Below are 23704 nucleotides of genomic sequence, written 5' to 3' on the forward strand. Positions count from 1 at the left end.
ATGTTTCAGTCCCTTCTTTCTATAACTGAGGGACTTCATAAGTTCTCTGTATTTGCTACGGCTGTTTCAGTCCCTTCTTTCTATTACTGAGGGACTTCATAAGTTCTCCACTGTGTTATTGCTACTGATGTTTCAGTCCCTTATTTCTATAATTGTGGGACTTCAGAAGTTCTCCATCGTGTATTTGCTACTGATGTTTCAGTCTCATCTTTCTAAAACTGAGGGAACTCATAAGTCCTCTGTATTTACTTCTAATGTTTCAGTCCCTTCTTTCTGTAACTGAGGGACTTCATAAGTTCTCCATCATGTATTTGCTACTGATATTTCAGTCTGTTCTTTCTATTACTGAGGGACTTCATAAGTTCTCCACCGTGTTATTTCTACTGATATTTCAGTCCCTTCTTTCTGTAACTGAGGGACTTCATAAGTTCTCCATCATGTATTTGCTACTGATATTTCAGTCTGATCTTTCTATAACTGAGGGACTTCATAAGTTCTCTGTATTTGCTACCGATGTTTCAGTCCCTTCTTTCTATGACTGAGGGACTTCATAAGCTCTCTGTATTTGCTACTGATGTTTCAGTCCCTTCTTTCTGTAACTGAGGGACTTCATAAGTTCCCCACTGTGTGATTAAAACTGATGTTTCAGTCCCTTCTTTCTATAACTGAGGGACTTCATAAGTTCTCTGTATTTGCTACGGCTGTTTCAGTCCCTTCTTTCTATTACTGAGGGACTTCATAAGTTCCCCACTGTGTGTTTAAAACTGATGTTTCAGTCCATTCTTTCTAGAACTAAGGAACTTCATAAGTTCTCTGTATTTGCTACTGATGTATCAGTCCCTTCTTCTATAACTGAAGGACGTCATAAGTTCCCTGTATTTGCTACTGATGTTTCAGTCCCTTCTTTCTATAACTGAGGGACTTCATAAGTTCTCCACCGTGTTATTGCTACTGATGTTTCAGTCCCTTCTTTCTGTAACTGAGGGCCTTCATAAGTTCCCCACTGTGTGTTTAATAATGATGTTTCAGTCCATTCTTTCTAGAACTAAGGAACTTCATAAGTTCTCTGTATTTGCTACTGATGTATCAGTCCCTTCTTCTATAACTGAGGGACTTCATAAGTTCCCTGTATTTGCTACTGATGTTTCAGTTCCTTCTTTCTGTAACTGAGGGACTTCATAAGTTCCCTGTATTTGCTACTGATGTTTCAGTCCCTTCTTCTATAACTGAGGGACTTCATAAGTTCTCTGTATTTGCTACTGATGTTTCAGTCCCTTATTTCTATAATTGTGGGACTTCAGAAGTTCTCCATCGTGTATTTGCTACTGATGTTTCAGTCTCATCTTTCTAAAACTGAGGGAACTCATAAGTCCTCTGTATTTACTTCTAATGTTTCAGTCCCTTCTTTCTGTAACTGAGGGACTTCATAAGTTCTCCATCATGTATTTGCTACTGATATTTCAGTCTGATCTTTCTATAACTGAGGGACTTCATAAGTTCTCTGTATTTGCTACCGATGTTTCAGTCCCTTCTTTCTATGACTGAGGGCCTTCATAAGTTCCCCACTGTGGGTATTTGCTACTGATGTTTCAGTCCCTTCTTTCTGTAACTGAGGGACTTCATAAGTTCTCCATCATGTATTTGCTACTGATATTTCAGTCTGATCTTTCTATAACTGAGGGACTTCATAAGTTCTCTGTATTTGCTACCGATGTTTCAGTCCCTTCTTTCTATGACTGAGGGACTTCATAAGCTCTCTGTATTTGCTACTGATGTTTCAGTCCCTTCTTTCTGTAACTGAGGGACTTCATAAGTTCTCTGTATTTGCTACTGATGTTTCATTCCCTTCTTTTTATAATTGTGGGACATCAGAAGTTCTCCATCGTTTATTTGCTACTGATGTTTCAGTCCCTTCTTTCTGTAACCGGGGACATCATAAGCTCTCTGTATTTGCTACTGATGTTTCAGTCCCTTCTTTCTATAACTGAGGGACTTCATTGGTTCTCTGTATATGCTGCTATTGTTTCAGTCCCTTCTTTCTGTAACTGAGGGACTTCATAAGTTCTCTGTATTTGCTACTGATGTTTCAGTCCCTTCTTCTATAACTGAGGGACTTCATAAGTTCTCTGTATTTGCTACTGATGTTTCAGTCCCTTCTTTCTATAACTGAGGGACTTCATAAGTTCCCCACTGTGTGTTTAATACTGATGTTTCAGTCCATTCTTTCTAGAACTAAGGAACTTCATAAGTTATCTGTATTTGCTACTGATGTTTCAGTCCCTTCTTTCTGTAACTGAGGGACTTCATAAGTTCTCTGTATTTGCTACTGATGTTTCAGTCCCTTCTTTCTATAACTGAGGGACTTCATAATTCTTTGTATTTGCTACTGAAGTTTCAGTCCCTTCTTTCTGTAACTGAGGGACTTCATAAGTTCTCTGTATTTGCTACTATTGTTTCAGTCCCTTCTTTCTATAACTGAGGGACTTCATAATTCTTTGTATTTGCTACTGAAGTTTCAGTCCCTTCTTTCTGTAACTGAGGGACTTCATAAGTTCTCTGTATTTGCTACTATTGTTTCAGTCTCATCTTTCTCTAACTGAGGGACTTCATAAGTTCTCTGTATTTGCTACTAATGTTTCAGTCCCTTCTTTCTATAACTGAGGGACTTCATAAGTTCTCTGTATTTGCTACTGAAGTTTCAGTCCCTTCGTTCTGTAACTGAGGGACTTCATAAGTTCTCTGTATTTGCTACTGATGTTTCAGTCCCTTCTTTCTGTAACTGAGGGACTTCATAAGTTCTCTGTATTTGCTACTGATGTTTCAGTCCCCTCTTTCTCTAACTGAGGGACTCCACAAGTTCCTCCAGAAAGAGACTGTAGACCTGGCAGAAGCTTGTTTCGGCAAACAAGCTGTTTGTGACACACTGAAAGTCAAACGCACAGATGCATTTGCCACGTAACTTTATGACAGAACCAAAGCACTCTTTGAAATTCACAATATTCCAGAGGCAGATGCAGCAAGAAAGTGCAAACAATGGAAATTAGAGACTTGGTGGTGGAGACCTCCTTGGGTTTAGACACAGAATTGTCATGTTCCCAAACAACTAAAAAAAGAGTTGTTGCTTCCATGCTTGGAGATGATGGTTTGTGAGCTTGACCAGTGATTCTCGACTGTAGATGCAGGTCCGCTCAAAGGCATACAGGCATGCAACCCCAACTCAAACTTCCTAGATACATTATGCTCAACTGAGTTTGCCAAACACTACGGTATTGATGTTAAAACAGAAGAGATGTTGGTGGCCAAAAGCTTTCTTGCCCGGAAAAGAGAGGCTGGACGTCCTCCCAAAGATATGCTTGCTGTGCATAACCTCCTGGATGATGATATGTTTTCTTCTCTGAAGGAAATCATTCGGGTTGCCCTCACAGTTCCAGTGAGCAGCTGCTCCTGTGATTGGTCCTTTAGTGCACTGTGCCGGCTGCACTCCTGGTTGCGTAAGACAATGGGTCAGAAAAGGCTTGCAAGTCTTGCAGTCATGTCCATTGCGGGTGAAGTGTTTGGGCCACTAAGCCACAATAGTGTTATTGACCACTTTACCACCTTTAAAAATAGGAGATACACTTTGATGCATCCAACCACAAAATAACCATCAAAAGAGAGAAGCAGGAGGAGCAGTTCTGTAATATAGGTTGTAATATTTGTTTGGGATCTTACTTTTTTAAATCAGATTTCATTCCTAATTATTTTTCTGTTTTTTAAATTTTGTTTGGCTCATTAGTTGAATTTAGTTTTGTGGATGATACTGTTTTAAGATGTTCCATGTGACTGAATTATTGGGTTAATTTTGAGCAACAATTAACAAAAATATTTTTTTCTACTGGTATGTCTTTACATTTGTTTCTCTCTCTCTCTCAAAATAACATCCAAAAAGTATTTTGGCTAGATAGTACAGGCATATTTGTGCCTTTTGTTGGTGTTGGATGGATGGGGACAGAGTGGACTTTAATTTCTTTATTTGGATAGAATTTAAACAGGACATATTAGATCAGTGTCTAACACAAACTATGAGGTATACTTTTAGCCAACCTTGACCAAAAATAACCTCATTTTAATCGATTTTACACCAGTTGTAACTCTAACAATACGTGATGAAAAGACGTTTTGGGGGCTTTAAATCAAATCCTGGGGGAGTATGCCCAGACCCCCCTAAAAGAGGCTTATCCCCCCCTATCCATGAATCTCTAGTGACGTCCCTGATACATGGAATTGGGTGCCAATTGGGACGCCATCCCGATCGTCTCTCGACGATGAGAAACTAGTCACATTTTCTGCTGTTTTCAGCTTCATATGCTTCATAATCCAGCCTCAATGATGTGTCCAATACACTACAATAGCAATTGTAGTCTCTACTAATACAAATGAAGTCCATTCTTGATCTATTTTGCAAACACAAATACATTCAGTCCATTATTCAGTCACACACATTCGGTCATCAACATTGATTTGTAGGTTTGAGGGGGCATTGTGGGGGAGTTAGTTGGGGTCTATTGATTTCAATGCCATGAATACCTTCTGACTGCTTGCTTGGCGGCTACTCTCGGGCCCCACCCTGTGTCTGTTATCACGGTGTGGTTTTGATTGGACGGCGTCCTTATCGGTTGGCAGCAGGCAGGAAGAGACCCGGACGCAGCCAAATATCCACAGCACTGGCAGCGGACAACACAGTACTGAAACAACAACCTGCAGATCAAACATGATTAGTCAACCCCACTTTCTTAAAGGTGCAATCTGCAGTTCAAACGATGACAAAGCAGGTGCCTCGACACTGTTTTGGTAAATGGCTCAGGGATGGGCTGGAGAAATGTTACCACTCTCAAATTCATAGATGGAGCTATAGATGCAAGGACCGAATGAAAATGACAGTTTGATCCATGTTTTGCTACACTGTTTGTTTACAATTACATTGTTTGTAATTCTTGGAGTAAAGCAATCTACATGGCGAATGTAAGGTATTTGACTGACTGGTGGTGCTCTCTCCTCCTCTTCCTTACTGCCTCTCAAATGGATCCCTTTTCCCTATACACTGAGTGTAGAAAACATTAGGAACATATTCCTAATATTGACGAGATACAACAGTTGAAATAAGCTCTTGAGGCATGTATAAGTTATTCAAGAATCAATGGCTGTGTGTATGTGTGCAGTGTATTCTAATAAATCTCGAATATCAACTGTGTCATAACTCTTCTGAGATTGTTGAATAATCTCAGTTTACTATAGAGAATATATGGGACCACAGGTGGGGTACTTGAAATCTGTAAAGCTGTTGGTCAAAAAACAAGCTTTTGGAAGACGTTATAATAACAAACAAATGGAGTTTCATTATTATGTAGGAAAATGATTTCAGATTTCAGTAGCCTATGTCCTTTCAGTGTGTAAATGTATTGCGCTCCGTGGCTTCCGCTTGCACCATCATTATTTGTCATAATTGGCAGGATCACACACTTGGATGAAGCCATCCATAGGCAGCCTCACCTTGCGTGTCGTGTCCCTGCCAATTTCCGATGGCTACAGCAGTGTTGCTTAGTTTTCTGGTTGCGTGGAAACTGAAAGGCTGCATTGAGCGAGCACCCAAGTAAAGGTACATTACTGTGTGCGCACCGTTGTCAGTGTGGGTCTTCGCACAAGTTGGCCGAATTGCAACAGAGGACCTCATTGATGCGATCGAAAATATTGGCGAATTGCAGTTTGGAGTGGAATGAATTCTGATATATTTTGACAATTTGAAACTGTCCTGAAACTAAAGTGATTATGTTGTGTGCCACCCGCCATGCGAAGGAGAGGAAGAATGCTAAAGATGTAAGTGATGCTTGAGCATGTTCTTATGCAAAATGCATGCATTTTACTGTGACTTCAATATACAGACTTTAACATCTACTTTTAAATACAGCATGCAGTATCTTGTAGGATATTTATTTGAGCTACACTTAGCCTATAACGGAAATAAATAACTGCAACGTATTTAATACATTCAGGCTCAGAAAAGTATTGTTTAAGAATAAACCAAACCGTGTTAGCTTATCAAAAAGCTATCAATTCCCCAGGAGGCATTGGTGACACGCTTTTAGCTTACAATGACATTTCTGAATATTAAAGCAGAGAAAAGGAGTAGGTCAAATATTTGTAAGTGTGTAAATAACAGTAAAGAATAGCGTCATAATATCCTAAGTGGTAATCGTGTCTTTATTTATGATTAAGTCATTTTATGTATGAATGTATTGTATGTCTGAATACCCTTCAGAGTGAACAATTTAATAAAAAACTTGATCCATCCTTAAATAATTCCTTCATTGCTTTCATTTGAATTGATAAAACATTTCAAAGGCAGGGGTAAACATTCAAAATGTAAATTAATTCCTGCAGCTGTACATTATTATATGGACTAATAAATCTAAATTATGTTCTGCTTAAAGGGACAATCTGTGATTTTATTTATTTGTTTTACTTTCAATTACTTATATGTATGGTACCCATGGATTCTTGAAGAATATAACTTACAAATGCCTCGAGCTTACCCCATCACAACCCAAAATAGAAGCTTGTTTTATTCCATTGTTTGTAAACAATGTAATAAAAAAACACTAACTTTATAGCCCTATACTTGTATATATAATATCAAGTATGGTCAGTCCGTGTATCCATAGGTATGTGTATGAATTTGTGAGTGGTTACATTTCTCCAGCCTTATCCCTTAGCTGTTTATTTAAACAGTAGTGTGGTGACTCTTTATTATAGTTTCAACTGCGTATTGCCCCTTTAATGAAAACGTGTGTTCCTGTTTCTCTACCAGAATATATTATTCTGTAAATAAATGCACGAGGGCTTCCAATGGAAATCAGGCAGGCATTCAACAATAATCTGAGTCCCTAATCAGACACAAATGTTTTCGTGATTTGGGTGGACAGGGACCGAAGAGTGGTGTTTGGAGAGCATGGTAATAAGGTTAGACTCATATCTAAGTGTCTGCATCTCAAAATAACATATTGATATTTCCCTCAAAGCTCTTTTTCTCTCTCTCTCTCTCTCTCTCTCTCTCTCTCTCTCTCTCTCTCTCTCTCTCTCTCTCTCTCTCTCTCTCTCTCTCTCTCTCTCTCTCTCTCTCTACCCAGTTTCCATGTATCATCCTCATGACCTGCTTAGACAGGTTAGGTCTATCATTGGTTGTCTGGACAGAAAGATAATACAATTACCAATCACACCAAATCATACATAAACAACTTTGATAATCCTTTGCATTGAGGACATCGTAGTTTAATTCCTTAATGATTATTATGTTGATTAATAATGAAAAGTGAACCTATATCTCATTCGGCTCAAGCTGTTGTTTGGCTGAGTTGTGGAGCAAATTTAGGACCTGTTTAAATGATTACTCTTGCGCACTTGGCGCCTGAGATGCATTATTGTAATATTGACTGCAGTCAATTTATGAACTGCCAAAACTGAGCTTTGAGCTCTTGTCTTGAGAGTCTTGTCAAATTCAATTATGAATCAACGATGTTTCCACATTTCAACAAAAGCATTCAATGTGATGACGTTGAATTACATTTACGTGATTTAGCAAACACTCTTATCTAAAGCGAATTACAAGAGCAGTTAGGGTTACGTGCCTTGCTCAAGGGCATACTGACATTGTCCACCTTTTTTCTCACCCAACTTCTAACCTAAATCCAATGACATGGTGACATTTTCTATTGGTTTAACGTTGAAGTCACCTTAGTTGACTATTCAACCATATGTAAATCAAAACTAGACATTGAAATTACATCTGTGCCCAGTGGGTTGTGGACAGAATGAACTTAACCCGATGTATTGATCTATTGATTTAAAGTCCCAGTGCAGTCAAGAACAGGATTTACCTGTGTTTATCTATTTCCACACTGAGGTTGAAAGTGAAAATGATGATAGTGTAAGAGCTGTTTGAAAATATTGTTTTGGTGGGAGGGAATTTTGGCCATCCACGGTGACATCACCATGTGTTAAATTCATTAACAGACCAATAAGAAAGAGTTCCAAAACTCACTGCCAATTATTTGATATTGAGATAAACGGATTGGACCTTTTAATGAGGTTGTTGTTGCTCTCTTTCTCTCCTTCTGATGTCCCAGAGTTTATCCCACACTCACTCTTGTCTCTCCATCACCATATCCATCCCTCTGTCATCCATCCTCCACCTTTCATTGACAGCTATCCTCCTCAGCCCATGACATGCAAATATTTCCCTCTTTCCGCTATACATTTCATTAATCTCTCTTCAGTGTTCCTTCCTCTGTGTTCTTCTCCGTTGTCATTGTAATGTTACCTCCTCTCCTCAGATCTCTCTCTCTCTCTCTCGATGTCATTCTCTCTCTTTGGACTCTCACAACTCTGTCCTCATGTGTCCAATTTCCTTGGGTCTCCATACCTCCGCCCCCTCCCTCCCCCAGTCAGTGAAATGTCAGGGCCACATGGAGCATGATGGAAAAATGACCACTTGTCTTACACAGGAACACCGTGTTACACCCCATTCAATTTAGGCAGCCTTTTCATATCCCTGGGCATTTGGTGTTATCTGTAGTCAGTGTTGTTCCACTATATACCCTTTCAATAAGTGCAGACCGCAGACTAAAATACATCGGGCTTCTTTGTTTAGCACTAAGGAAGAATTGGGGATAATCATCTGAGTGGGTCTTTGTGAGGAGGAAGTACAGGGCAGGGCTGATAGGGACGGTCTTGATCTACTCTGGGTGCTTTGGACATATCTCTCTTTCTCCCCAGACCCATTACAAGGGCTATTGCCCTGGCATTCCTTCAACTGGTCTGGTCCATTGCAATGAGTCTTATTAGGATGCGTCCCTTAGACGACTCCCTCCGTCATGTGATACTAAGAGGTACTTAGAGATCGATTTCATTTTTTAATCTGGGTAAGTGGATCTTGCCCTGGTCTCCAGCCATTTTGAAGAACCAGCCAAAGTCAGAGAGTTTAAGCTCTATTGTTTTTACAGGAGAGGATATGGCTGCTAGCACCACATGCTAAGGCTGTTTTGATTGCCTTTGATGCTGTTTTAGCATTTAGCCTTACAATGGTGTTGGATGGCCAACGTACAATGACGTTCCATTGACATTAAGTTGTTTTCTTCCCTAAGAGGATTAGTAATGGGATAGCAGATGGTTGGTGTTCAGGTATTAATGAAGTGTGTTAAGGTTGGAGGACAGACTATTTTTAGAGGCTTACATGCAAAATAAAAAGTGTATATTACAGGACACACAAACAAGTTGTTACCTCAGTGTTACTTGCACTTCAGACAAAATGACCCTGGTTCTGAGCACATAAGCAGTTTATTGATTAGCCTAATGAACACAGTGGTGGCGCTGAATGACCAAATGGCCAAGCGGCTCTGGCAATGTTACTAAATACAGTAAACAATTTCGTCATAGCACAAAGAATATACAAAGCTCAAAGAGAATGATAGATTCTGGAGTCCTTGTTGGTAGAATGTTAGAGGTATAGTACAGAACGGCATTCCCATTGTGTATAATATAATGTGGCGGGTATTTTTGTGAAATATGTCTAAGGACGAAAGCATTTTGTTCATATCCCTGTCACCGTGGTGCAGACATGGATTATGTTAATGGTATCAGCAGCTCTGCACTGAAATAGGCCAGCACTGCAGGGAAGTCAATTATCATAAACTCACGGTGACACCAAAGCTCTCTTTGCTTGATGCTTGTTTTTGCCAGTGTGATTTTTGATTTGGATCCTCATCCTTTCCCTAAAGCTAGACGTGTAAACACGGTCTAGTCAACCAACTGTGCTGAAACAAGACTGCGAGATCCCCTCTGCCTCCTCACCGCAGGGCTAGTTATCCTGTATCTGTGTATGAAATAACTTTCTTGAGCACATCTACTTTTAACTTTTTTACATTACATTTGAGTCATTTAGCAGATTCTCTTATCCAAAGTGACTTAAAGGAGCAATAAGGGTTCCTTGCTCAAGGGCACGTCAACAGATTTTTCACCTAGTCAGCTCGGGATTCGAACCAGCAACCTTTCGGTTACTGGCCAAACACTATTTATCATAGATTTTTTGCATGGTTGGTGACAAATTGCAGCTACTGGAGTGTGTTAATTTGTACCTCTCCTATCAGTAGGTTGTGTTGTCTCCCTCCACCAATCCTGCTTCCTGTTTCTCTATAGGCTTGACAGCCATTGGGGAGGTTGACACTGGCTCCGCCCCTTCTCCCAGGTTGGTCTTCTCTGGAACATGCCCATATCGCACCATGCCCCTTCTGGAGAGTGGCTGGCTACTGCGCCACTCGGTGGTCATGTGTCTGCTGCTGCACAGCCTGGTACTGATGACCTTCTGCTTCCACCACGCCGCCACCAGCTGCTCCCAGGGCTGCTACTGCTCCGAGAGCGACGGGCGTGGCAAGACGGTGCGGTGCAGCAACCTGCGTCTCACCGAGATCCCCCAGGACCTGCCCAATGACACGCAACGCATCTACCTGGACTTCAACCTGCTCACTGTGGTCCCCAGCAACGCCTTCTGGGACCTGCCCATGCTCAGCGAGCTGGACCTTTCGAACAATGAGCTGGCCCAGCTGGAGCCAGGGGCCTTCAGGGGCCTGGGGCCCTCGCTCACCTTTCTGGACCTGTCCTCCAACAAACTGGTCAACTTTAACCCCGAGGCCTTCGAGGGGCTGCGGGCGCGTGCCAACCTGACCAACAACCCGTGGCACTGCGACTGCAACCTGCAGCTGGCCATGCCCTTCATCCACCTGGAGCCCCTGTCGCTGACGGGCATCGTGTGCGAGACGTCAGAGCCGCCCGACGTGGGGGCAGAGGGCGTGCCCTTCCTGCTGGCCCAGGACCTGGACCTGTGCGTGGTGATGAAGAAGACCACAGACGTGGCCATGCTGGTCACAATGTTCGGCTGGTTCACCATGGTCATCTCCTACCTGGTCTACTACGTCCGGAACAACACAGAGGACGCCCGCCGCCACCTGGAGTACCTCAAGTCTCTGCCCACCAAGCAGGAACAGTCCGAGGCCTCTTCTACCATCAGCACTGTTGTATAGCCCAGGGCCAGGAGAACCCAGAGGGGAGCTAAGGCTGGAGGGATAAGCCTGGAGGGCTAAGACAGGTGGTTATAGGGCCGTATGTGGAGGCGAAAGAAACCGAGCACCTGTTTAGGCGAGCCCACTACTAGAATCTGCCTATACTGTATTCAGGCTAGCAGAGTAGAACACTTTAAAAAAGAAAGGAGAGCCGCACACTCTTATAGAGCCATAACCTAGCTGCACCCACACCCCAGGCCATTCAGTGCCAGCCAAGGACAGCTCTGCCTGGCTGTTACGTGGGTGCCACAGCGCCTACAGGATTTGTGCCCATGTATGCAGGAAGCCTGTCCAGACCTGGGCACCATACAGTACGTAATCCAGATGAATAATTCAACCAGAAGTGGCCCATTAAGAGTTCCTGTTGACTGAGTGGATAGTCTGTCTGGGATTTAAAATGGATTAAATGGGATTCATCCAGTGATGCAGGCACCTTGATGCACTCTTATCAAAAGGGGGCCACTCAAGGGGCCTGTGATGGGTCCTTTGGACACGTCAAACAGCAATAACAACCGTACAGCAACAAGCAGCAACACAAACTCTATTAACAACTCTGTCACTCATATCCTTCCATGTAGTATTATTGTTTTACGTACAACATCCTTACAGTATACAGTCTATAAACAGGGAAATGTAGTTCTTTTCAATTAAATCATGTATTTTATGGATTTCATTTTTTATTATTGTTGGTTCTAAATTTGATTGGTCTATTTCTACCTCAAGAAATTCAGCAAATGTATGTGCATGTGTGAACTAGACCATCAATTGAATCTGCCTATACTGTATTCAGGCCACTGTACTAGAATCTGCCTATACTGTATTCAGGCCACTGTACTAGAATCTGCCTATACTGTATTCAGGCCACTGTACTAGAATCTGCCTATACTGTATTCAGGCCACTGTACTAGAATCTGCCTATACTGTATTCAGGCCACTGTACTAGAATCTGCCTATACTGTATTCAGGCCACTGTACTAGAATCTGCCTATACTGTATTCAGGCCACTGTACTAGAATCTGCCTATACTGTATTCAGGCCACTGTACTAGAATCTGCCTATACTGTATTCAGACCACTGTACTAGAATCTGCCTATACTGTATTCAGGCCACTGTACTAGAATCTGCCTATACTGTATTCAGGCCACTGTACTAGAATCTGCCTATACTGTATTCAGGCCACTGTACTAGAATCTGCCTATACTGTATTCAGGCCACTGTACTAGAATCTGCCTATACTGTATTCAGGCCACTGTACTAGAATCTGCATATACTGTATTCAGGCCACTGTACTAGAATATGATGCACATTAATAATTCATCAATGAAACACTCATACCGGTAAAAGGCTCAGAGATCTGATTGATGTACTGTACTGTGCATAATTTTACACATGCAATTCATGCTTGCTCGCTTGCACACGCACACACACACACACACACACACACACACATAAATCAGTACACCTACAAGCTGCATTTCTTTGCAGTAGAAGGTCTATACAGGAAACCCCTCCAAGCTGCACTGTAAGATCCTTTATTATTCTCACCAAGACAAAGAAACAGCCATCCCTACGTACTATATGAAACAATGACCCTTCATGCATAAATAACCCCTACTGTGTTTCCTCTCGTTCCTCGTGATGCTTCAAAAACTCTGGTGCGAGTCCGCCGGGACTAAAATTGTCCGAAAGAGCTCATACTCACGTTCATTGGATAGAATATTTGAAAACAAAGGCTGAATTTTTTTGGGAATAATTCAATGTTTAGATTTTTATATTCAGCAGAACTAGCATCATGATGGGTTCCAAGAAACAGAAAGAGATGAGATTGTACTTTATTAATCCCCAAAGGAAAGAAATTAGCTTGTCATACCCTGGTGAGAAAAAAGCTGCTGGGACACTCAGGTAGTCCTAGTGAGAAAGTTTGGGGTAGCGGTGGTCTATCCCTCTGTGGTGAGGGAAACACCACGACTGACTTACCTAGTGGTGAAGGGCGCAGTCAGTCAGTCTGCCGGTAGCTGAAATCCACAAACTTCACACTACTGGCAGCCATGACATTAGTGTCACATGATCAGGAAAACATCCCAGACATATCACAAATGAAAGGAGAAAAGGAATAGGAAACTTAAGACTATTGGGACACCTCCTGCCCTCTTCTTCCTCCTAGTGTCTCTGAGAGGTCCTGGGGTCATGGTGGGATCCGAGCTGTCTGCCGTGGCCATTCCCCTGGGTTTTCTCAAACTGCATTTCAGGGTTCCATGACCTGCCAGTCCATTTGCTACTGCAGTAGATATGAATTGCCTAATAAGACAGACTCGAGCACAAGGAAATACACGTCCATTTCTCCTCAATGTATTCTGATAGGAGAGGAAAGAGAAGAAATAGGACAAGGGGAGTTAAGTAGAGTGAAATAAAACAAAATTGAACAAGACACAGCAGTGGGCTCCCAAGTGGCGCAGTGGTCTAAGGCACTGCATCTCAGTGCTAGAGGTGTCACTACAGACCCTGGTTCGATCCCGGGTTGTATCACAACCAGCCGTGCTTGGGAGTAGCATAAGGCAACACACAATTGGCTCAGTGTCGTCCGGGTTAGGGGAGGGTTTGGCTAGGTTAGGCCATCACTATAAATAAAACTTTGCTCTTAACTGACTTGCCTAGCTAATTAAAGGTAAATAAAAACATACACCAAGAGAGAAAACTCCTTATTCATTCTTGTTCTGAGGGCAACTCTGCCTCCAGAGCAGGTTGAATGAAAGCTCAACAATCAGCACACTGAGATTGAAATAAACAATAGGCTCACAGGTTGCCACACACAAGGATGTTAAAAGCCAACCCCTAACCCTAAACTTAATCAAATTAAATGACCTGCCCTTAGAACGAGATGGAATAAGGAAAACTCCAATTTGCATTTAATAACTTTATTATTACTATGCAGGTTGCAAAGGACACAACATACGGTACATAGTTTAATCTCTTATTAGAACAAGTAAAGGAACACATGTAAAATGCTGCATTTGTGTCTATTCTACATGAATTGGTGAGATTTAACACAGAACATGATGATGAATAATGGAATTGGCTGTTGGAACAGTATGCCCGACAACTGGGTTTGTCAACAAGGGTATCCCTGCATCAAAAATACCAAATGCCTCCAGAGCAGAGCACGCCAATAAACTATGTATGATGGCCATAAAAAGACTTGAGAGAAACTCAAAAAGAAAGGAATCCATCAACTCTGTGTGACCCAGTTCTGGTGGTGAGGATGGAAGAGTGTGACCACCTGGCCCTCTCTGTGTTGCCTGGCCAGGAGGTGACCTGCCTGGGTAGAGCTCTCCCCGAGTGACCTTGAGCTGCCCAGCAGAGTGGCCGCCTTCCGTTGTCACATCCTTCTAACTCTTCCTTAGTCCCTAAGGCAACACCTCAGCTTTTCTCTCCGGTAGCTTGTTCATCCATTTTGACCTCCTCTTACTATAGAGGGTCATCTCAAGGACACTCTAAGACATTCTTTAATACCTTTGTCATTTGTTTGTTGTGATATGCTCTCTCATGCATCAGCATTTCTCCACATCACTGCTCCCCCTGGCTGCTTTACAGGGCCGTTTTATTGATCCTAACAGAGCTTATCTCAAGCCCAAATACAGCTGGCTCCCGTGATGAGCAGGAGGCTCAACAGCACTGAAAAATAAATGGTAAGCCTCCCTCACTGACATTTCTTACCACACACACAGCTAGCTGGCCTGTCCCGCCCTCCCCAGTAAGCATGCTTGTCTGTGTGTGTGTGTGGGGGGGGGGGTGTTGTGGTAGAGAAGAAAGAAATTCTGTGTGTGTTTGAGTGTGTGACAAATTAGTTCTGTGTGTGTATTTGTGAATCTGCATGTATTTCTTTGTGAGTATGTGGGGCGGCACACATGTAATGTAACACCCCCTGTTCCCTAGCTGTCGCTGTGGTTAATTTAAATGTACATTTCAGGCCAGCTCAGCTCACCTTGCCTGCCCGCTACCCCCAGACACGTCACACTGGTGTGAGCATTACAACTGCTGGGTAATGGGACACAAAGTGGGGGATAGGGTGACACATCCAATCCCACAGAGCGCAGCTCCGCAGCCCCACTTGGCATTGGGTTGCAGATTAAAAAGTGTCCAGCGGGGGCCTGGCAGCATGGGGGCATGGGGGCCTGGCAGCATGGGGGCATGGCAGCATGGGGGCTCACAGTGAGGGCTTGGAAGGCCAGATTGTTTCCTCTTCCGGCCTGAAGTGAAGACTATTGATGAACAGTGAGTGAGGATGTCCCTGGGGACAAATCAATAGTGTAAAGTTTATTCCTGTCCTTGTCTACTTTCCTTCACCTGCAGTACCAGTCAAAAGTTTGGACACACCTAATCCTTAAAGAGTTTTTCTTTATTTGTACTATTTTCTACATTGTGTAATAGTGAAGACATGAGAACTATGAAATAACACATATGGAATCATGTAGTAACCAAAAAAGTGCAAAACAAATAAAAATATATTTTATATTTGAGATTCTTCAAAGTAGCCACCCTTTGCCTTGATGACAGCTTTGCACACTATTGGCATTCTCTCACCAAAGTTGAGTAGAAAACGCCTGTAAAAATTGGTAAACCTGAGGAACTGCTGGACCTGCTTGAGTTTTATTTTATTTATTTATTTCCCCTTTATTTAACCAGGTAAGCTAGTTGAGAACAAGTTCTCATTTACATCTGCGACCTGGCCAAGATAAAGCAAAGCAGTGCGACACAAACACTGAGTTACACATGGAATAAACAAGCGTACTAGTCAATAACACAATAGAAAAAAAATAAAGTCTATATACAGTGTGTGCAAATGGCATGATGAGGTAGGCAATAAATAGGCCATAGTAGTAAAGTAATTGCAATTTAGCAGATTACCACTGGAGTGATAGATGGGCATATGATGATGAGCAGATGATGTGCAAGTAGTGATACTGGTGCGTAAAAGAGCACAAAAGCAAATAAAAACAATATGGGGATGAGGTTGGTAGATTGGGTGGGATATTTACAGATGGACTATGTACAGCTGCAGCGTTCGGTTAACTGTTCGGTTAGCTGATGTTTAAAGTTAGTGAGGAAAATGTACGTCTCCAACTTCAGCGATTTTTGCAATTCGTTCCAGTCACCTGCAGCAGAGAACTGGAAGGAAAGGCGGCAAAAGGAGGGGTTGGCTTTGGGGATGACCAGTGAGATATACCCGCTGGAGCGTGTGCTACAGGTGGGTGTTATCGTGACCAGTGAGCTGAGATAAGGCGGAGCTTTAACTAGCATAGATTTATAGATGATCTGGAGCCAGTGGGTCTGGCGATGAATATGTAGCGAGGGCCAGCCGACTAGAGCATACAGGTCTCAGTGGGATAAGGGTATAAGGGGCTTTGGTAACAAAACGGATGGCACTGTGATAGACTGCATCCAGTTTGCTGAGTAGAGTATTGGAAGCTATTTTGTAAATGACATCACCGAAGTCGAGGATCGGTAGGATAGTCAGTTTAACTTAAGTGACTGCCTCGTCTGGTTCACCAACTACTTCGCAGACAGAGTTCAGTGTGTCAAATTGGAGGGCCTGTTGTCCGGACCTCTGGCAATACCACAGGGTTCAATTCTCGAGCCGACTCTTTTCTCTGTATACATCAACGATGCCGCTCTTGCTGCGGGTGATTCCTTGATCCACCTCTACGCAGACGACACCATTCTGTATACATCTGGCCCTTCCTTGGACACTGTTAACTAACCTCCAAACGAGCTTCAATGCCATACAACGCTCCTTCCATGGCCTCCAACTGCTCTTAAACGCTAGTAAAACCAAAAGCATGCTTTTCAACCGTTCGCTGCCTGCAACCGCCGCCTGACTAGCATCACTACCCTGGACGGTTCTGACCTAGAATACGTGGACAAATACAAATACATATGTGTCTGGCTAGATTGTAAACTCTCCTCCCAGACTCATATCAAACATCTCCAATCCAAAATCAAATCTAGAATCGGCTTTCTATTTCGCAACAAAGTAAAGTAAAACTGTAGTTAAGTTAACCTCTCTGGGATATGTGGCCAAAAGCCAGTGAAAATGCAAAGGGCCAAATTCAAATAAATTACTAAATCACACATGCAAGATATCAAATTAAAGCTACACTTGTGAATCCAGCCAACATATCAGATTTCAAAAAGTATTTTCGGCGAAAGCAAACGATGCTATTATCTGAGGATGGAACCATAGTAAACAAAGAGAGAGAAGCATATTTCAACCCTGCAGGCGCGACACAAAACGCAGAAATAAAAATATAATTCATGCCTTACCTTTGACGAGCTTCTTTGTTGGCACTCCAATATGTCCCATAAACATCACAAATGGTCCTTTTGTTCGATTAATTACGTCCATATATATCCAAAATGTCCCTTTATTTGGAGCGTTTGATCCAGAAAAACACCAGTTCCAACTTGCGCAACATGACTACAAAATATCTCAAAAGTTACCTGTAAACTTTGCCAAACATTTCAAACTACTTTTGTAATACAACTTTAGGTATTTTTTTAACATAAATAATCGATAAAATTGAAGACGGGATGATCTGTGTTTAATACAGGAGGAAAACAAACTGTAGCTAGCTTTCAGGTCACTCGCCTCTATCTAACAGTACACTTCAAGTTACCCTCGTTCAAGATGGCCGTACTTCTTTATTACACAAAAGACAAACCTCAACCAATTTCTAAAGACTGTTGACATCCAGTGGAAGTGATAGGAACTATAAGAAGGTCCCTTAGAAATCTGGATTCCCAATGAAAACTCATTGAAAAGAGAGTGACCTTCAAAAAAAAGAATCTGTATGGTTTGTCCTCAGGGTTTCGCCTGCTAAATAAGTTATGTTATACTCACAGACATGATTCAAACAGTTTTAGAAACTTCAGAGTGTTTTCTATTCAAATCTACTAATAATATGCATATCGTATCTTCTGGGGATGAGTAGCAGGCAGTTGAATTTGGGCATGCATTTCAATCCGGACTTGAAAATACTGCCCCCTGTCACCAAGAAGTTAAGAAACCAAGGCAATTGAGTCTGCTGATAAGAATGCGGTGATTGACAGAGTCAAAATCCTTGGCCAGGTCGATGAAGACAACTGCACAGTACTGTCTTTTATCAATGGCGGTTATGATATCATTTAGTACCTTGAGCGTGGCTGAGGTGCACCCATGATGTAACGCTTGTCATCTGGGGAAGGAGAGGAGGACCAAGGTACAGCATGGTAAGTGTTCATATTATAAATATTTTAATAAACACTGAAAACAAAACAATAAACAACCAACGAACAGTCCTGTAAGGTGCAACACAACACTAAACAGAAAATAACCACCCAACAAACACAATGGAAAAACAGGCTACCTAAATATGGTTCTCAATCAGGCACAACAATTGACAGCTGCCTCTGATTGAGAACCATACCAGGCCAAACACAGAAATAGAAAATCATAGACAAACTAACATAGACAACCCACCCAACTCACGCCCTGACCATACTAAAACAAAAGACAAAACAAAGGAACTAAGGTCAGAACGTGACAGTACCCCCCCCAAAGGTGTGGACTCCGGACACAAAACCTGAACCTATAGGGGAGGGTCTGGGTGGGTGTCTGTCTGCGGTGGAGGCTCTGGTGTGGGACGTGGACCCCACTCCACTATAGTCTTTCTCTGCCTCCTTAACCACCTATCTGGCCTCTTAAGAGCGGCGACTCTCGCCGCCGGCCTCGGACTGGGGACCCTAGCCACGGGTCCGGAATGGACGGGAGAATCCGGCGGCGCCGGGCAGGCGGGAGACTCAGGCGGCGCCGGACAGGTGGGAGACTCCGGCGGTGCTGGAGTGAAGGGCGATTCCGGCATCGCCGGCGTGACAGGCGGCTCTGGCAGCTCAGGACAGACTGGCGGCTCTGGCAGCTCAGGACAGACTGGCGGCTCTGGCAGCTCAGGACAGACTGGCGGCTCTGGCAGCTCAGGACAGACTGGCGGCTCTGGCAGCTCAGGAAAGACTGGCGGCTCTGGCAGCTCAGGACAGACTGGCGGCTCTGGCAGCTCAGGACAGACTGGCGGCTCTGGCAGCTCAGGACAGACTGGCGGCTCTGGCAGCTCAGGACAGACTGGCGGCTCTGGCAGCTCAGGACAGACTGGCGGCTCTGGCAGCTCAGGACAGACTGGCGGCTCTGGCAGCTCAGGACAGACTGGCGGCTCTGGCAGCTCAGGACAGACTGGCGGCTCTGGCAGCTCAGGACAGACTGGCGGCTCTGGCAGCTCAGGACAGACTGGCGGCTCTGGCAGCTCAGGACAGACTGGCGGCTCTGGCAGCTCAGGACAGACTGGCGGCTCTGGCAGCTCAGGACAGACTGGCGGCTCTGGCAGCTCAGGACAGACTGGCGGCTCTGGCAGCTCAGGACAGACTGGCGGCTCTGGCAGCTCAGGACAGACTGGCGGCTCTGGCAGCTCAGGACAGACTGGCGGCTCTGGCAGCTCAGGACAGACTGGCGGCTCTGGCAGCTCAGGACAGACTGGCGGCTCTGGCAGCTCAGGACAGACTGGCGGCTCTGGCAGCTCAGGACAGACGGGCGGCTCTGGCAGCTCAGGACAGACGGGCGGCTCTGGCAGCTCAGGACAGACGGGCGACTCTGGCAGCTCAGCACAGACGGGAGACTCTGGCAGCTCAGGACAGACGGGAGACTCTGGCAGCTCAGGACAGACGGGAGACTCTGGCAGCTCAGGACAGACGGGAGACTCTGGCAGCTCAGGACAGACGGGAGACTCTGGCAGCTCAGGACAGACGGGAGACTCTGGCAGCTCAGGACAGACGGGAGACTCTGGCAGCTCAGGACAGACGGGAGACTCTGGCAGCTCAGGACAGACGGGAGACTCTGGCAGCTCAGGACAGACGGTAGACTCTGGCAGCTCAGGACAGACGGGAGACTCTGGCAGCTCAGGACAGCGGGAGACTCTGGCAGCTCAGGACAGACGGGAGACTCTGGCAGCTCAGGACAGACGGGAGCACCTGTAGGGAGAAGACGGAGAGACAGCCTGGTGTGGGGGACTTCCACCGGAGGGCTGGTGCGTGGAGGTGGCACCGGATAGACTGGACCGTGAAGGCGCACTGGAGCTCTTGAGCACCAAGCCTGCCCAACCTTACTTGGTTGAATGCTCCCCGTAGCCAGGCCAGTGCGGGGAGGTGGAATAGCCCGCACTGGGCTGTGCTGGTGTACCGGGGACACCATGCGTAAGGCTGGTGCCATGTACACCGGCCCGCGGAGACGCACTGGAGACCAGATACGCTGAGCCGGCTTCATGGCACCTGGCTCGATGCCCACTCCAGCCCGGCCGATACGAGGCGCTGCAATGTACCGCACCATGCTATGCACAGGGAGTTGGCGCAGGTCTCCTACCTGACTTCGCCACACTCCCCGTATGCCACCCCCAAGACATTTTTGGGGCTGCCTCTCGGGTTTCCAACCGCACCGCCGTGCTGCCTCCTCATACAACCGCCTCTCAGCTTTCGCTGCCTCCAGCTCAGCCTTGGGGCGACGATATTCTCCAGCCTGTGCTCATGGTCCCTTGCCATCCAGAATCTCCTCCCATGTCCAGGAGTCCTGCGATTCCGGCCGCTGCTGCTGCTGCCCGTTACCACGCTGCTTGGTCCTTACTTGGTGGGTGGTTCTGTAACGATCGTATGTGGTGAAGGAAGGTGAGGAGGACCAAGGTGCAGCGTGGTAAGTGTTGGGAAACAGGCTACCTAAATATGGTTCTCAATCAGGGACAACGATTGACAGCTGCCTCTGATTGAGAACCATACCAGGCCAAACACAGAAATAGAAAATCATAGAAAAACTAACATAGACAACCCACCCAACTCACGCCCTGACCATACAAAAAAAAGACAAAACAAAGGAACTAAGGTCAGAACGTAACATGACCAGCTCGGAAACCGGATTGCACAGCAGAGAACCGGTGGGATTCGAAATGGTCAGTGATCTGTTTATTTACTTGGCATTTAAAGACTTTAGAAAGGCAGGGCAGGATGGATATAGGTCTATAACAGTTTGGGTCTAGAGTGTCACCCCCTTTGAGAGCTTTCCAATCTTTAGGGATCTCGGACGATACTGAAGGAGAGATTGAACAGACTGGTAATAGGGGTTGCAACAATGGTGGCGGATCATTTTAGAAAGAGACGGTCCAGATTGTCTAGACCAGCTGATTTGTACAGATCCAGGTTTTGCAGCTCTTTCAGAACATCTGCTATCTGGATTTGGGTGAAGGAGAAGCTGGGGATTATTGGGTAAGTAGCTGCGGGGGGTGCGGAGCTGTTGGCCGGGGTTGGGGTAGCCAGGAGGAAAGCATGGCCAGCCGTAGAGAAATGCTTATGGAAATGTTTAATTATCATGGATTTATCAGTGGTGACCGTATTACCTAGCCTCAGTGCAGTGGGCAGATGGGAGGAGGTGCTATTGTTCTCCATGGACTTTACAGTGTCCCAAAACTTGGAGTTAGAGCTACAGGATACACATTTCTGTTTGAAGAAGCTAACCTTTGCTTACATGACTGCATGTATTTGTTCCTAACTTCCCTGAAAAATTGCATATCGTGGGGACTGTTCGATGCTTTTGCAGTCTGCCACAGGATGTTTTTGTGCTGGTTGTGGGCAGTCAGGTCTGGAGTGAACCAAGGGCTATATCTGTTCTTAGTTCTACATTTTTTGAAAGGGGCATGCTTATTTAAACTTGTTAACGACTAGGTCCCTGTGGCGGGATCAAATCAGCGGAAATTTTAGAGCGCCACCGAAAGTTTTCGATAAAACTCAAACTTTCATTAAAACACACATACAAGGTACTGAATTAAAGCTACACTCTATCTAGCCACCAAGTCAGATTTGTAAAATGCTTTTCGGCAAAAGCATGAGAAGCTATTATCTGATAGCATGCACCCCCAGAATACCAGACCGTCAACAAAACAACAGATTTTGCGGTAGCCGGCGCTACCGAAAACGCAGAAATAAAATATAAAACATTCATTACCTTTGACGAGCTTCTTTCTTGGCACTCCTATATGTCACATAAACATCACAATTGGGTCTTTTTCCCGATTAAATCCGTCATTGTATACCCAAAATGTAATTTGCTGAAGACCGGTCTGATCCAGAAAAATGCCCCTTTACAAGACGCAACGTCACTTTTTATAATTACAAAAGTTGCCTATATACTTTTACAAATCACTTCAAATTACTTTTCTAAACAAACTTTAGGTATTAATAAACGTTAATAATCTATCAAATTGATCACGGGGCGATCTGTATTCGATAGCAGCAAGTCTTGAAATCATACTCCATGTTTTCACTTTCATAACATCCTGTGGTGAGCCCCAAGAAAGGAAGTGCCTATACGTCACCAAACCAAGGATAAAGCAGCCAAAAAATGCCAGCACTGGCGACATCGTGTGGAAGCTGTAGGCGTTTACAGGGGATCCCCATGTATTTTCTTCAGCCTTAGACAATACATTGACTGGCGGATGGATATTATTTTTGTGTTTTTGGTGAACAGTTTTTCGAAGGATTTTGACTCCTAAACACGTTATGTTATAGCCACAGACACGATTTAACCAGTTTTAGAGACTTCAGAGTGTTTTCTATACACACACACATATCATATGCATATACTATATTCCTGGCATGAGTAGCAGGACGCTGAAATGTTGCGTGATTTTTAACAAAAAGCTGCGAAAATTCGCAGCCTCCTTAACAGGTTTTAAGATGGTGAGGAAATTACTTTAAAGAACGACCAGGCATCATCGACTGACGGGATGAGGTCAATATCCTTCCAGGGTACCCGGGCCAGGTCGATTAGAAAGGCCTGCTTGCAGAAGTGTTTTAGGGAGTGTTTGACAGTGATGAGGGTTGGTCGTTTGACCACGGACCCATAGCGGATGCAGGCAATGAGGCAGTGATAGCTGAGATCCTGATTGAAAACAGCAGAGGTGTATTTGGAGTGCAAGTTGGTCAGGATAATATCTATGAAGGTTCACGTGTTTACGGACTTAGGGTTGTACCTGGTGGTTTCCTTGATCATTTGTGTGAGATCGAGGGCATCTAGCTTAGATTGTAGGACTGCTGGGGTGTTAAGCATATCCCAGTTTAGGTCACCTAACAGAACGAACTCTGAAGATAGATGGGGGGCAATCAATTCACATATGGTGTCCAGGGCACAGCTGGGAGCTGAAGGGGGTCTATAACAGTGAGAGACTTATTTCTGGAGAGATACATTTTTAAAATTAGAAGCTCGAACTGTTTGGGCATAGACCTAGAAAGTATGACAGAATTTTGCAAGCTATCTCTGCAGTATATTGCAACTCCACCCCCTTTGGCAGTTCTATCTTGACGGAAGATGTTGTAGTTGTGTATGGAAATCTCAGAATTTTGGGGGCCTTCCTAAGCCAGGATTCAGACACGGCAAGGACATCAGGGTTGGCGGAGTGTGCTAAAGCAGTGAGTAAAACAAACTTAGGGAGGAGGCT

At 44.3% G+C, this 23704-nt stretch overlaps 1 protein-coding gene across 1 annotated transcript; it reads left to right on the plus strand.

Annotated features, from left to right (window-relative positions):
* The first annotated feature begins 5501 nt into the window (after positions 1-5501).
* On the plus strand, positions 5502-12735 carry LOC112223964 (leucine-rich repeat-containing protein 3B-like). The gene is made up of 2 exons (XM_024387261.2): positions 5502-5853; positions 10228-12735. Exon 2 carries the CDS (start codon positions 10311-10313, stop codon positions 11106-11108), a length of 798 nt encoding a protein of 265 aa, XP_024243029.1. The 5' UTR covers positions 5502-5853; positions 10228-10310; the 3' UTR covers positions 11109-12735.
* Positions 12736-23704: the final 10969 nt, after the last annotated feature.

The sequence above is a fragment of the Oncorhynchus tshawytscha genome, linkage group LG25 (assembly GCF_018296145.1).
Source record: "Oncorhynchus tshawytscha isolate Ot180627B linkage group LG25, Otsh_v2.0, whole genome shotgun sequence".
NCBI lineage: Eukaryota > Metazoa > Chordata > Actinopteri > Salmoniformes > Salmonidae > Oncorhynchus > Oncorhynchus tshawytscha.

What these genes read in the sequence shown, in the direction of transcription:
- LOC112223964 (XM_024387261.2), top strand. Translation starts at nt 10,311, where the DNA reads ATGCCCCTTCTGGAGAGTGGCTGGCTACTGCGCCACTCGGTGGTCATG.